Source organism: Haliotis asinina, chromosome 10, assembly GCF_037392515.1.
Source record: "Haliotis asinina isolate JCU_RB_2024 chromosome 10, JCU_Hal_asi_v2, whole genome shotgun sequence".
NCBI lineage: Eukaryota > Metazoa > Mollusca > Gastropoda > Lepetellida > Haliotidae > Haliotis > Haliotis asinina.
The window spans coordinates 42,306,753-42,321,714 of NC_090289.1; the positions used below are offsets into that span (position 1 = coordinate 42,306,753).

Here is a 14,962-nt window from a genome sequence, read left to right on the forward strand (position 1 = left end):
TTTTATTTATTTGTATATTGAATGTGATCATGATGTATTTGTTTCTTGCGAAATTATAGATATAAATGCTTCTTCTTCTTTTTGCAGATGATATTGCTTTGTTATCTTATTCAGTTAGTGGCTTACAGAAACAATTAAATGTATTACAGTCGTATTTTACTTAAAGGGCCTTAACGGTGAAGTTCGATAAATTAAACGTGATTGTTTTTAGAAATGGTGGCATTGTAAATAAATTTGAAAAATGGACTTACTGTAATACATTTATGAAGGTAGTTTCATATTATAGATACTTAGGATTGGTGATATTTTCTAGATTATTAAGGTCTGTTGCATGTAAGCAGGTTGCACCAGAAATAAGCTCCACACATTATACCCATGTGAGGGGTCGAACCTGGATTTTCAGCATGACGAGCGAACGCTTTTACTACTAAGCTACCCCATCTCCGCACTTAATTAAGGTGACTATGCTTGTCGAAAGAGGCGACTAGCGGGATCGGGTTGTCAGGCTCGCTGACTTGGTTGACACATGTCATCGTTTCCCAATTGCGCAGGTCGATGCTCATGTTGTTGATCACTGGATTGTCTGGATTGTAGAGTAAGTGTACATACAACAAGTGGGGTGGATAGAGTAAATTGCGTACGTCACATATCCCAATGTAGTGGGTACAGAGATATAAAAAGCCTACAGTGGATTAGGTGTACATCACATATCAATATCAGTATCAGTATCAGTGGTATGTATTTGTGGTCATTCAGGGTTTGAATTCATGGACGAGAGGAAAGCATTTGGCTAAAAATACGTCCAACATTATTATTTTTTCTGGCAACAAAATCTTCGATGGAAATATGTCTTTCAAAATCTTAGCAGATAACAATACATGAGTCAGTAATTGGTTCTTACCCAAAAACCCAAACCAAATCAATTTGTTTGTCAAATGATATGCTTGGATATGTGTAGTAATCCTCTGTTCAAGTTTCTTCCAGAAAGTTTTGGTTTCCTCACAATCCCAGTATACATGGCATAAGGTCTCATCAGATCTATTACAAAAAGAACATAATGTATTGTCAACCAGAATCATCCTAAAAAGTTCTTTTTGGTATATACAATTCCATGCAGAAATCTATATTAGAAATCTAACAATTTCACATCTTTTAAATTCTTTCTGGAAGTATCAAAAATCAAACACCAATCAAAATCAATGCAAGTAAGTAATGTCTCCCGTTTTTGGCACCTGTGGGGTTTAACATTTTCAGCTAGCAATTTATCATAGAAAACCCTTGAACCTTTTCTTGGGGCTATGAAATGCGTTTGGAGAGAATTTATGGCTAGGTCATTTGTGTTTATATATCCATGTTCCTTTATAGCCTTCTCCAAGATTCAGGTAAAATATACATATTCAAGATCCATATACCTCTTATACTAAATTTATCCTTCAAATGTTCAAAGGATATAAATCCATGTTCATCACATAGATCCTTGATTGTCAAGTCTTTTTTGGCCCAGTGTCTAATAATGTGGTTTCAGTTTTTGAAATTGTTATTCAACCATAGGGGCTGGGATAAGATTTCATTAATTTTCTCAGCATCAATATTATTTTTGGTACAATATAATGTCCATGCACTTGAAACATCTTTCCAAAAAGGATTATCAACTGCTGTTATATTCTGAAAGTTTGCCCCATATTTTAGTATATCCTTAAAAGGGAAATTGCATGGGTTACAAGGATTTATTGGGGTTTTTTCAAGCATACTTTAGAGTAGATAATTTCATGGCGTTAACAAAGACCCCCTCTTTATAATCCTTTTTTAAGGTGCTCCGTTTGATCTTGTCGTTTTTGTCATTCCAGATGAATTTTAAAAAAGTATTCGTTCGAGAGCGGCGATAAAGTCCTCTGTAGGGTTAGGTAAAGCGTTAAAACCCATGTTTGACGTGAGAGGTGACTATAACGGGATCAGGTGGTCAGGTTCGCTGATATGTCATGATACTGATCAGTGGATGGTCTGGTGCTGAACCGATTATATCCAGACTCGCCAAATACTAACAATAACAATTTGCGAAGGCCACGTTAAACAACAAACACGTAAACAAAGCAGATCTCCCATTTGTGCCTTGACAACCATATATTAACACTCCCATAACTAGGAACATCAAGCGACCATCTGATATTCTGAATCCTGATGCCTCCATTTGACATAGAGCCTGTACTTAACTGAGTTTTTAAAGCTGTATTCTCACCCAGGCAACCCGCCGTGGACGGCAATGCTGCTGCAACGTCAACGCGGACAACTAACTCGCCGCTTTACGCCTTCACATCAACAATGATGAACGAGGTCCCTCGTGATGTTATGGTCTAATTTCTCCCCTGAGACCAAAGTCGCCCGAGTGTGCGAAATCAAGTTTGGTCCATTTAACACAATGTTCATTTCTGTCGGTAAATATAGAAAATGAAGGTTCCTAGGTCAGATTCATTTCGTATCTGACATTATCAACCTTTTCATGTGCCACTGTTACCCTTCTCATTTAAGGCTGCATAAGAAAATGAAATGTTTTTCGCCCACATTTTTTTCAAAAGTGACAAGGGGTGTAGGACTTTGTAAAAATGTTTGATAGAAAAACGTGACGAGGGAGGAACACATTTTAGTTGGACTTTTTTTCTCATAAATATAGTTTGTAAAGTTTAGCACGTCTTAATGAGTTGCAGATTCAGTAACATTCTTTGTTTCGTGGACATATGGATGTTCGGGATGCGGCAAAGTCAAAATTATTTTTTTAAATGGCAATAAAAAATGGTTACGCGCACAAATAAAAGTGATGCACCGATGCCCGAGAAACATTTCACTATTTGTTCATTTAGCCTAACCCTTCTCATATTGCCCAGAAGTTTGAATCATTAAGATTTATCGACCACCACTCAGGTCTCTGCCAAGACGCAGTTCGCGTTATCGAAGCTGTGAACTAATCGTTCACGTCATGTGGTCTGTTTTGAAGAGGCAGACAGCTGAAAGACGCTCACCGGATCCCGTCTTCAGTATAAAAGATTTTGATGATGTACTCTAGGGTTTGTTTCCCAAAGCCAAATGGTTATGTCAGAATATCCATTTCTGGTCGAGACAGGCTCATATAACATACACAGATGCTAGAATATCGCACACACAAATGTTCTGATTCTGTAGGGGCGGTGGGGGTAGCTTTGTGGTTAAAGTGTTCTCTCGTCACGCAGAAGACTAAGGTTCGATTCCCCACATGGGTACGGCTCTTTTCTGGTATCCCAAACCGTAATATTGCTGGATTATTGCTAAGAGAGGCGTAAACTCTCTCGCGTGGTCCTGTATAAATGAAATCGATGCAATCGTCAAAGTTAGGGGGTTTGTCTGTTTGCAAAGGTCGTGCCGCTTTCTCAACTTTCTAACCCTGTCTTACAATGAAAGATATCATGTATTTCCAAAGAACGTTAACCGTCATGGTAGAGTGTTCCAAAGCGTTGGGTGGATGGATATGCAGTCTAGTGGTCAAAGCGTTCGCGTCACGCCGAAGACCCGTGTTCGATTCCCCACATGGGTACAATGTGTGACGTCCATTACTAGTCTCTCTCACATTGATATTGCTGGAATGCTGCTAAAGCGATGTGGGAATTTTTCTGTTGTTCAAAGCCGTGACATTGCGGGAATATTGCTATAAGACTCACTCACTCACTCACTCACTCACTCTCATTCAGCATCATCCGGTATCATGCGCTTGACTGAATGTTGTTTCATGACGTTAAGATCAATGTCCAAACTATGTCAAAGCGACATGGAAACCGGCCTGTACCAAACAAACCAGTTATCGAAGGCACGAACAATGACGTTAAGAAGTCGATGGCAGTTAGTTGATTATATCAACACAAACCAGTTAACATTCTAACCAGTTACATGGGACCAACACTGACGTTTTGTCTTGCCAACCTACATCGCTCCTGAACTACAGCTGGAGTACAAACGCCTGTCGCTACTGTGACGTATTGCATGTAATGATGCTGATATACCATTTTCTGATTTTGCTTACATTTTTGTTTCTAGGTATGACCTTGGTGTTTCCGGACTTCAAGGTAACTCGTTTAGGACAATGTTGACTGTCTGTGCAACCCTGTACCTCAAGGCTCTCTTTGAGGCGATGCATACTTTGACATGTACAACCGTAGATCACATCGCGGAAAGGGCCCGATTGAAGACAAGTGTTATTTTTCAATCATTTCCACAAACATGATTTCAAATCAAAATGACTGCATGATTTGTGGTTAATAATGATGAATACATACATAGTCTCTTCTAAAACTTAATTTTCACATTGGCCTTCGTCACTTCTATTGATCTGTCTGATCTCGAGGCGTCATGGAAAATGATCAATACACCGGAAATGACCAGATAACACATGGCGCCACATTCAAGCCAATTCTTTCAATCTAATTACGAACACATCAACACGTGCCCTACATATAAATCAACCGATCATTCTATAATGGCAGTCGTGTTGTTGTGAAGGTGTTATTCTACGGAGGCAGACCTTCTATTTGGAATATTTCTTCCCAACAGAAAGGTTATCGGGTTCTTGTCGTTCTTGGCCATACCTTCATGCGTGGTCCTGGGGATAACGGGAAAATGGAGGGGCAAAGGGTTCCTCTGTCGATACTGGGAGCCAGTGAGATTCTACTTCGCACTCTTCCTGCTAGGTCACGAGGTAGATCATCAATAATCGGCTTCGCGCAATTTAGGGCCACACAAGTGAGGAAAGAACCCGCTCCTTCATCGTGACGAGCGAACACTTTAACCACAAGCGTAACCCACCGCTCAGGCGACTAACGACACCCCGACGTGTTTGGACTGAAACAGCTATAATATTCTGGTAGCGGAAGTACTTTGGTGCTTTCGCTGATTGAATGTGGTTTTACACCGCTTTTGTAATATTCATAATTAAATACCTGGAACTGGAGTGATTGAGTTTCGTTTTACGCCGCACTCAGCAATATTCCAGCTATGTGGCGGCGGTCTGTAAATAATCCAGTTTACACCAGATATTCCAGTGATCTAGAGCATCGATCTGCGCAATTAGGAACCGATAACATGTCAACCAAGTCAACGAGCCTGACCACCCGATCCCGTTAGTCGCCTCTTACGAGAGGCATAGTCGCCGCGTGTGTTGCTGAGAACCTATTCTACCCCGAACCCTCACGGGTACCGGAATGGGCTTCACACACAGTACCAATGAGAAAAAACGAAACGACATGGCGATAGATGGCTTGAACCAGGAGGCTTCCCTATCGTCCCAAATGATATTATGAAGAGCATGGAAGACTTTTAGAGTACACTGCCACACTATGCAATCATACCATCGGGACCGACCTCCCCGTCGTGTAGCAAACAAACATGTTCCAGATTCAAATGCTTATAATTCAAAATCAAATCATAAACTGATGTAATAGCTAAGTGGCTAAACCGTCCGCTTGTCACGCCGAGTTCGATTCCAACATGGGTATAATGTATGAAGCTCATTCCAGATGTCCACTACCGTGATATTGCTGGAATATTGCTGAAAGCGGGGTAAAACTAAACTCACTCACCCGTGACTAGTTTGCCTTTTCCGCTAATGGTGTCAGTTTCAGCCAGTAATCGAGACGGGTTACTCTCTGGCCTCGACATTTGACACTAAAGTGTGTGCAGCACTGTGCAGTGTCAATAATGGCGACAGGGAGGTGATGATGCGTTGAAAAGGCAGCTGCATTAAAAATAGTTCAAAGAATCTAAAATGTTTCATTGAAACTGGTCAAATCTCTACACTCTCTCAAACGCAACTCTCCCTTTCTAACTATTAAGTGATCGGCCCGACAGCGTGTAAACCGAATATGAAAAATAATCAGTACATCACAGCAGTCTACAGCAGGACCATGTACAAAAATAGTTAAGCGTTTGCGTACGTCAAGGTCATGATGACTTTACTTCACACAGAATATGTTTTGTGAAGATGTTCCCGTGCAAAATCAATCAATCAATCAATCGGTTATTCTATAGAAAGGCCATTGACCCACCTATAATACATTTCAACCATATTCATTCCGTCGTGACATTTTGATACATTAAATATGAATTTACATTTCAAGCTGTAATTTTCACTCCGGGTTCGATTCCCTACATGGGTAAAATGCATGAAGCCCATTCATGATGCTCCCCGCCGTGAAATTTCTGGAAAAATGCTAAAAGCGGTGGAAAACCATTCTCACTCACTGCAATTTTCTCTGCAGAAGAGTTTCCTTGATTAACATAACACAACTGAGAAGCATAAATGATTAACACACCCAAAGAATTTATATATTTCTGAACAATGACATTTGTGCATTGAAACTCGGAAGATACTTTGATCTTATGTCTTTGTATAAGGGGTTGATAATGAGAAAATGGTATTCATCTTCAACTGCTTGTATAATAAACTCACTTGACAGATCATATCTTCATGCATCAACCCTTCCTATGTTCCCGAGATGATTCTAAACTGCAGTTAGGACGAACGTAATGGAAACAAAATCTTCTTAATTCCTTATTCTTAACAGGTGATAGACAAACATTTTTATTGAACGAATTTCACGCCTTTGTAACATATCCAATTTTACGTCAATCGATGTCTTTAAGATGATGAGCTAAAAAGTTACTTTCAAGAAATCAATGTACAGCTGAGGCACAAGCAAAAACATCTTAGCTTTTATATGCATACATTTTTCATCACCAGTTGATCATCAATACATTTCAGTGTATTTGCTAGTTTGTTTTCCTACATATATTCGAGGTATATAACAACAGATCAGCAGTCAAAGATATTTATTGTACATAAGATCCAAGGCCCGTATACATGTACAAGGATTTTATTTGTTTGTTTGTTTGCTTGTTTGCTTGCTTGGTTGGTGATTTATTTATTTATTTATTTATTTGTTTGTTTGTTTGTTTGTTTGTTTGTTTGTTTGTTTGTTTGCTCGCTTGCTTGCTTGGTGATTTATTTATTTATTTATTTATTTATTTATTTATTTATTTATTTATTTATTTATTTATTTATTTATTTATTTATTTATTTATTTATTTGAGGATACCTTGACCAATTGTCTAGACAGGAATGCCATTCTTGATAATACATCCTAACAGACTGGTAACTTTTGCGAGTATTGATAAGACAACCGTTGATTGATATCATGAGCATATATTTAAGGAGTACAATGATAGTAATGAAAGTTACGCAGATGCTCACGTAACTGACAACTTGAAAGTATTGACGTTAAGCACCAAGCAATGAAAGCAGATGAAATATTCAACAATGTGTATTCTTTGAGAGTGTTTGAAAAAAATAGCTTCCAGAAGATTCCATTTTGGCAAGTAGCGAATGGTTATTCTATTATGTTACAATTCATTAAGACGGTATAAACTACCGTGCAGAACAGAAAAACGTATTGAAACGACACCAGATTTCGCCAAAGTGTTTGATAGTTTAGGCTACGACTGACCAATATATGAAATCTACTTCGATATCTTACACCAAATAACACCCACAGACAATCTCGTTATTCAACATGTGGTAAAATGCCTTCTATTAAATCACAAGACCATTCATTCACGGATCTCTTTTCTAAAGCTCGGGCGAATTTAATATCGGGTATCGAATGACAGGTCTACCCGCCACCCCTAATCACATAAATAGACCCGGCTTCCGTCCCTCGTCGATGAAAGGTTTGGGGGTAACAAAAGCATTTATGATTTGAGAGTGAAGGGAAGACTTCTCAAAGGACAAGGGCCCGTTGCCCGAAACAGCAAACATGGCGGCCACCGACTCAGAAAGTATACATGATAACATGACAAGACTTCGTATGCGGATGGTACAACAGGTGAGAGTAGATTTAGTTTCATTAAAGAAGATTTAACTTAGGAAAATGGAATATTATCTGTGACACCTGGCGTGATGGGTTTCATGTGCACGCCAGACTTGTTTGGCTATGTTATGAAGAGTAAACAACAATGATTAAGTGGTTGTCAGTAGGGACAGGTATTGAAAAGAAATGTGTTTAGAGATGTGAAAGGTCAGTTATACGAAAAACGTTGATTTTATTATATAAAGGAATCTCTCTGAATGCTCTAGTTTGTAATTAACCACTTAATCATGAAAAGTGAACTCTTTATTGTCACTTAGACCATCAGTCCGCTTGTCAAGGTTCTGCCATTTTCTTTCGCTTAGTATACAGCACGAAAGAACCTCCATACGTATAGTACACTTTCGCTATCCCACAGCTTAGAAGGGGTATGATAAAATATGTAATTTTAAGTCAGTTTCCATGTTATGTGAAGCAAACTTACCTTAGGCAGTGCGACACTGGTGTCATTGCTACCTTTTGAATCTGAACTGTTGAATTCAGAAACAACGAGGGTTAAACAACTGCCTTTAAAACAAGATGGCAATAGAGCACTTAATTTGGGTGAATAGGAATGACATTTAAAATAAACTTACGATCTTTTGTTTTAGGGTCATTACTAGACTGAAACCTCAGACAAATATGATACATATGGTATGCGCTTTCACATCTGTGCTCGTGAATGTATCACCTGTTGGTGATATACGTATCTTTTGACATCTGCTTTATAGAAATTTAAGAACACTATTGATAAAGATGAAAAAACCCCAGGATATTTGACTTAGCTATGTTGTATAACTTCTGATCTGTTGTATTAACGTGGCCATCGACGGTGTTTTACAGATGTCTAAAATACATATAGTTAAAATGATATTTGATATCTGTGCTGTTGAACATAAAGAGTTGCTGAAAAAACTCATAAAACTGGCATAGAAAGTTTTGACATAGTACTAATGACAACAAACTCTTATACATAAACTGATCTGCTGACTAAAGGTGATCGTGTCTTAAGCGGAATCTAATCGTGAAAGATGCATTCCTGGTGATGGCATTCCTGGTGATGGCATACCTTACGAGCTGTTAAGATTAAGAACCGAGTTGATGAGTACCTAAACTTTCAAAACACGTCAGCTGGTATTGGAATATGTGATTGGGTGAATATTAATGACAACAAACCTTTTACTAGTTGCTGAAGTCTTTACCACCATTCCATACCGAGCTCACGGGTGTTTGAGATACATCCCCAGTGTCGATACATTTGTTTTATTTACTGTCTAGAATTGCTATTATATTTGTGCGTCCAAATGGTAAGCAAACTAGTTGAACTACATGCCTGTGTCGAAGATTAAGGGTCCTGCCTAAGTACTTCGAGTTATGTGAGGTTCGACACAAAACTACAAATGACGTTTAAGAAGGAGCATATGTATGTTGGAACAAAGATTCTATTTTGTGATAGTCGGAAGTTGAATACTCCACTGTTCGACAGAATGACGTTAATATAACATTCCGTTGATATGTATGTAAGTCTTATCTCCTGGGAATGATTCGATGAATGTTGCCTACTGAGTGATCTGATGATCCATTGTCCCTGTCCCCTGTGTGTATTAAATCGAGTCATTTCGGTGACGTATTCATATCATCAATATGCATTGTTTTGTCTTTGGTCGCGAGTACCGTAACCTGGACCCAATAGGCAATAGCCAGTCAAATTTACCAATAGAGATTGTTCGAGTTACCCACAGAATATCAGCAGAACAATCTAATATGACATAGGTATATATAGCATGGCAATCTCACATGACAGTTTAAAATAAACTATAACGTAACAGCTTAGGGCGACTTTCTAATGTGGCAGTTTAACCGATACAAATGCACAACATTCTGACATGACAACTAGACACGTCTGTCTAACATGATACTTTAGCATGACATTCTCCTGTGACGATCTAACTGGCAAGTTTGCGAATCCGTGACAATCAAGCATGCTATTTGGACTGTGGCCAGAAACATCATCTTTAAAGGTGCAGTATACGTGCACGCTCACACACACACACACACACACACACACACACACACACACACACACACACACACACACACACACACACACACACACACACGCCCAACATACATCATATTAATGATTTCACGACATCAATATTAACATTGATAACTGTTGCCATTGCATACCACTGAACCTGCAAAATGCGTTTGAACGCATAACTGTATCATGTGGCTCTGCTATCCAGCTATCATATGGGGCAATTAGTTTTAAAACACTAAGGTTTTAGAGACAGTGTTGGGAACAAATGTGTTCAGAATCAAAAAGAAATACCATGTAAGTCTTCTGAATAAGAAAATAACAATGATTTGGTTCTGCCTAACGGAACATGTTTTGTAGACGTAGAAACCCGCCATGCACTAAATGTTACTCCTGCAAATATTTAACAGGTTACCATGCACATACCAACGTATTAAACCTTGCTTCATACACTTGGCTAGTCGCCTTTCAAACCAATATAAAATCAGCACTCGTTATTCGTGCTATCACACTTCACATCACACCTTACAAACCACGTACTATAAATTGTCACTATTATTTCAGATCGGTAGGAATGTTTGCCTAGCCATTTGGTCGTGTATTTACAATACACACTGCCTCACTGTCCGTCCAGTCGCAATTGTTTGTTTAGGCCGGGAATCATGTGTTGTAGGAACTATCATATTTGAAGACAATATTGGTATCTTTACCGTATTCTATCACATAAAATTAACCCTCTGTATTCCGGAAAAAAACTGTGTAGAGAATAACCATTTTGAACGGTTTTGTAAATATATACAGAGGAAATTGTAAACTAACAATGATTCGTTGGTGGAGGTTTGTCAACATGGATCACTTCACTGGGATACAACTGATAGGTCACAGGTTGACGTGCTTCGTCACTCAGTTTCATGGAAAACTGTCCGAATATTATTTGATACTTTAACATGAAATCTATTTGCGTCACTGTTTATAAGGTGACAGTATGCCAAGAATATCTAATAGTCATACCATTGCCTGCCTATCGTTGCCAAAAATGAATGAAATCATTTGAAGAAAGACAATATGAAACCACAACACAATGGAAAAATAGGCAACACGAAATAATGAAACCACAACACAAAAGAATGAAATAACAACACGGAAGATTAAAATAATAACACAAAAGAATGGATTAATAACACAAACATGAAACCATAACAAACAAACATAAACCACAGAAAAAGAACGAAACCAGAGCATATACATGTGAAACCATAGCACAAAAGAACGACATCACAACACAAGGTAATGAAATCATAACACAAAAGAACAAAAAAAACACCATGAAATCATAACAAAAAAGGATGAAATTCTAGCATGAAAAATAAAACCCACAACACACAAGCATGAAACCACAACACAGAAAAATGAAATCGCAACACAAGGAATGAAATCATATCAGAAAAGAATAGAACAAACAAACGTGAAACCACAAGACAAAAAATAATATCACAACACACAAACATGAAACCACAACACAAACATATAAAACCATAATCCAAAACAATGAAATAAGACTACAAAGTAATGAAACCACGGCACAGAAGACTAAAAACACAACACACAAACAAGAAACCACAAAACAAAAGAATGAAATAGCAACACAACAGAATGAAACCACAACAAACATGAAAACATGATAACCCAAAAGAATGAAATCACAATGGAAAGGAATGAAATCACAACAAACAAACATGAAACCATAATCAAAAAGAATGAAATCACAACACAATGGAGTGAAACCATAACATATAAAAATGAAATAACAATACAAAGGAATGAAACCACAACACTCCAGAGAATGGAACAACAACACACAAACATGAAACCGGATCACAGAAAAATGAGATCACAACACAAACGAAAATCAAATGCAAATCTGAATCCAAAAGATTATTTTTTGTCGATCTTAGGTTTGCCAGTACAATGTTTGTAGCTGCTAAGGAAAAGCAAATTTTATGGATAGTGAACTACTTACTGCAATGGGTGCGACGTTTCGGTGTAGGTACTAACACCGTTATCAAGCAAGTATGTGTGTATGCCAGTTATTGCATCACGGCTTTCTACGAAGTTGAGTATTCTTCCCGAGCAGCTGGGAATTGCTTTGAAAGACATCACACCACACACAGGTCTTCCTCTGTACTATTTCGTAATAATTCATAATACAAGCTCATGTTATGGTAGGGATCGCACAATTGGGCATTTCTTATGATCAAGGAAAAGGATTTGTTGCTTCATAAGAAATTACAAAAATTATACTTCTACAGCAAATTCATTACTGTTATATACATCATATAACGAGGGCAAGTTAATAAAATATACACATTGAAAACACTTTCTAGTTTCCAATAACAACCAGTTACTATCGGAATATCACCATCGCCACCTACCTTGACTCTAGTACTGAAGAACTCACGTGCTTTCATCTAATGTGAAAGAACAGAATCTTGGACAGCATGGGGACATACCCTCATGCCATGTACAATCCTGAGCATTTCCATGGTAACCAGCAGTGATTCGGAGAACATATCGATTGTTTGAACTTACGCGAAAGACAAACGAATAAGCTGAAATTATTAATCGGGAAAAGGAAGTATTTGTAAGTGCCATCTTCACTCTTTACATTACTGGTTGTTATGAGAAACAATATATGAGGTCGATGCAGCGGTTATTGCCTCAAGTCGCCATTAAGTCTCACGGCCACCGTTGATATTTATGCACTACACGCCTATATCAAAGGTTTCGACAAAGGTATCGAGAGTTTTTGAGTAGAAAATGTATGAGCTCTTTACATATCTGCAGCTAAATTGCTGTTCCCAGACGATCCAGAGTTAAAAAGCCGCGCTTCATCCTACTCATGGCGGAATAGACACGGGGAATTGTGTTGTTGATAAGCCAGGCAAAAGGACTCGCTCTTGGCTTGTTTTCAACTTCACTTTTCGTTTGTAATCTGTATATATTAGACAGGCGTTTTCTTTATTGATTGTCTCTATCACACGTTAGATTAGTTGATCAATTGTTTTATCAAGTGGTTTGTCTTGTTGGTATCACACACTACAATCGAGCTTATATCAGGATATAATCAGAGGGGTTGTCTGTGTTTGAACGTTGAATAATAGCACGATGATCTGTGAGTCGGGTTCAACACCACGTTGTGTGAGAGGAAACTTCTTCCCCATAATTTACAATATGTATGATCACAGTGACGACAAACCACTCATAATTAGAGCAAGCCAGTTCATCGGATCCTGCTACGATTAAAGGACGCAACTCTACTCTGTGAACTGATTTATACCATGCAAAACCCTGCTCATTCAGTGCATTGTCTCTTCGCTAAATACATAGGATCATTTCTGTGTCGATGCGTTATGATTATTTACATTTCATTAGGCATTGATTGTAAGGTCCAACAATGGTCAAGTTCACAATTCTTAGCATTAGTAAACTCAAAAGTAGAATAAAGAGATCACACAAAGTCATATGTGCTTAATTGGTCAACATAATCACTACATTAGAGAGCGGTATCGTATGTACATATACCAAGGTCTTACCTAGAGTTGATTGATGTTATCGACGAGAATTAATAGTTACACATGTTTAAATCAGTGTATTTGAATAGGCGTATTGACAGACTACATAAAACGTCCTCTTCCGTGGAATCATGTTCAGATTTTTCTTGTTACTGGGTAGTCATTGTACACTGTACATTGTACACAGTACAATGATGCTGCATGTGTGAGTGAGGGAACGAGTTCAGTTTTATGCCGCACTCAGCAATATGGGTTGCTGAAGGCCTATTCATCCCCGGACCTTCGTGGGTTCTGTATGTATAGTTGTATAGTGTTCATACTCGTTATCTAATTCTGTATGTATAGTTGTATAGTGTTCATACTCGTTATCTAATTCTGTGTGTATAGTTGTATAGTGTTCATACTCGTTATCTGTTGTAACGGGCTCTTTAACCATTCTAGCCCCGAGGCGATGGAGTAGCTTAGCGGTAAAAGTGTTTGCTCTGCACGCCGATGGCCCGGGATCGATTCCCTATTTGTGCATAATGTGCGAAGCTTCTGGGGACAACGCCATGATATTGCTAAAGCGGCGAAAAATTATATTCTCTCCCATAGCCCATTCTTGACACGCCTACTAACACTCTGAAGACGAGATGTTAATTAAAGATGTATAAAACACGACTGATGTTTGTCCTCATTCCACAGTATTCAAACTCCCATATTCGTGGCTGTAAACCAAAAATGCTGATATGTGTGTGATCATACTGACATTTATATTTTATGGAGGAAGGAGACATACTGGTGACTAGTAACAAATATTAGTCAAGAAGTAATGGTAACAGTGATCGAAGTGTTTGCTCTCCGGAAGCCCACGGTGGTTATACGACCTGATTGATCGGGCCATGGTGATCACATCACATGATTTTACTGTCATGGGTTAGATGATGTCGTGAATGCTATGTTGGAGGTTTAACTGAGGGCATGATCATATCATAAATATCACTATAAGTATGAGGATAATTTATAACCATGACTGTCGTTGAAGGAGTCTGTTCCAGCGGTAATCAATAATGTATTGTCAACCTAACACTAGGCCTGATACTTTCTATAAAGCTATGCCATTAACGTATCTTAATTTATTCACCTAACTTATGTAAATACTTTAAACTTCGAGCTCTTAATCTGTCTTTATTCTTCTACCTTAATAAAATGTTCATGCAATGCTATGTTACGCCCCTTTAATCACATTCATTCAGCCCTTAAATTTCACTTAATTCCAAACGTTTACTTAACCTTGCATGCTTTCTCCTTTCTCCAGCTGCTATCATTGATTTTCACCAGTCAGATGATTAAAGCTCAGTGTGATGCCCTTTACTGCAAATGAATTTAGTCGTCCTTTTGCGTTGGTTTCACATTCTAATTCAGCCCCGTAACCTGCATTATGATCCAAA

The 14,962-nt window shown here is 38.3% G+C and overlaps 1 protein-coding gene across 1 annotated transcript in view; it reads left to right on the forward strand.

Moving 5' to 3' along the window:
• Positions 1–7,813: 7,813 nt before the first annotated feature.
• Positions 7,814–14,962, forward strand: part of LOC137298385 (uncharacterized) — a 60,990-nt gene continuing 53,841 nt past the window's right edge. The window contains exon 1 of the mRNA XM_067830639.1: positions 7,814–7,898. Coding sequence (XP_067686740.1) covers positions 7,830–7,898 — 69 coding nt within the window. The 5' untranslated portion in view covers positions 7,814–7,829. The remainder of the gene's footprint in view (positions 7,899–14,962) is intronic.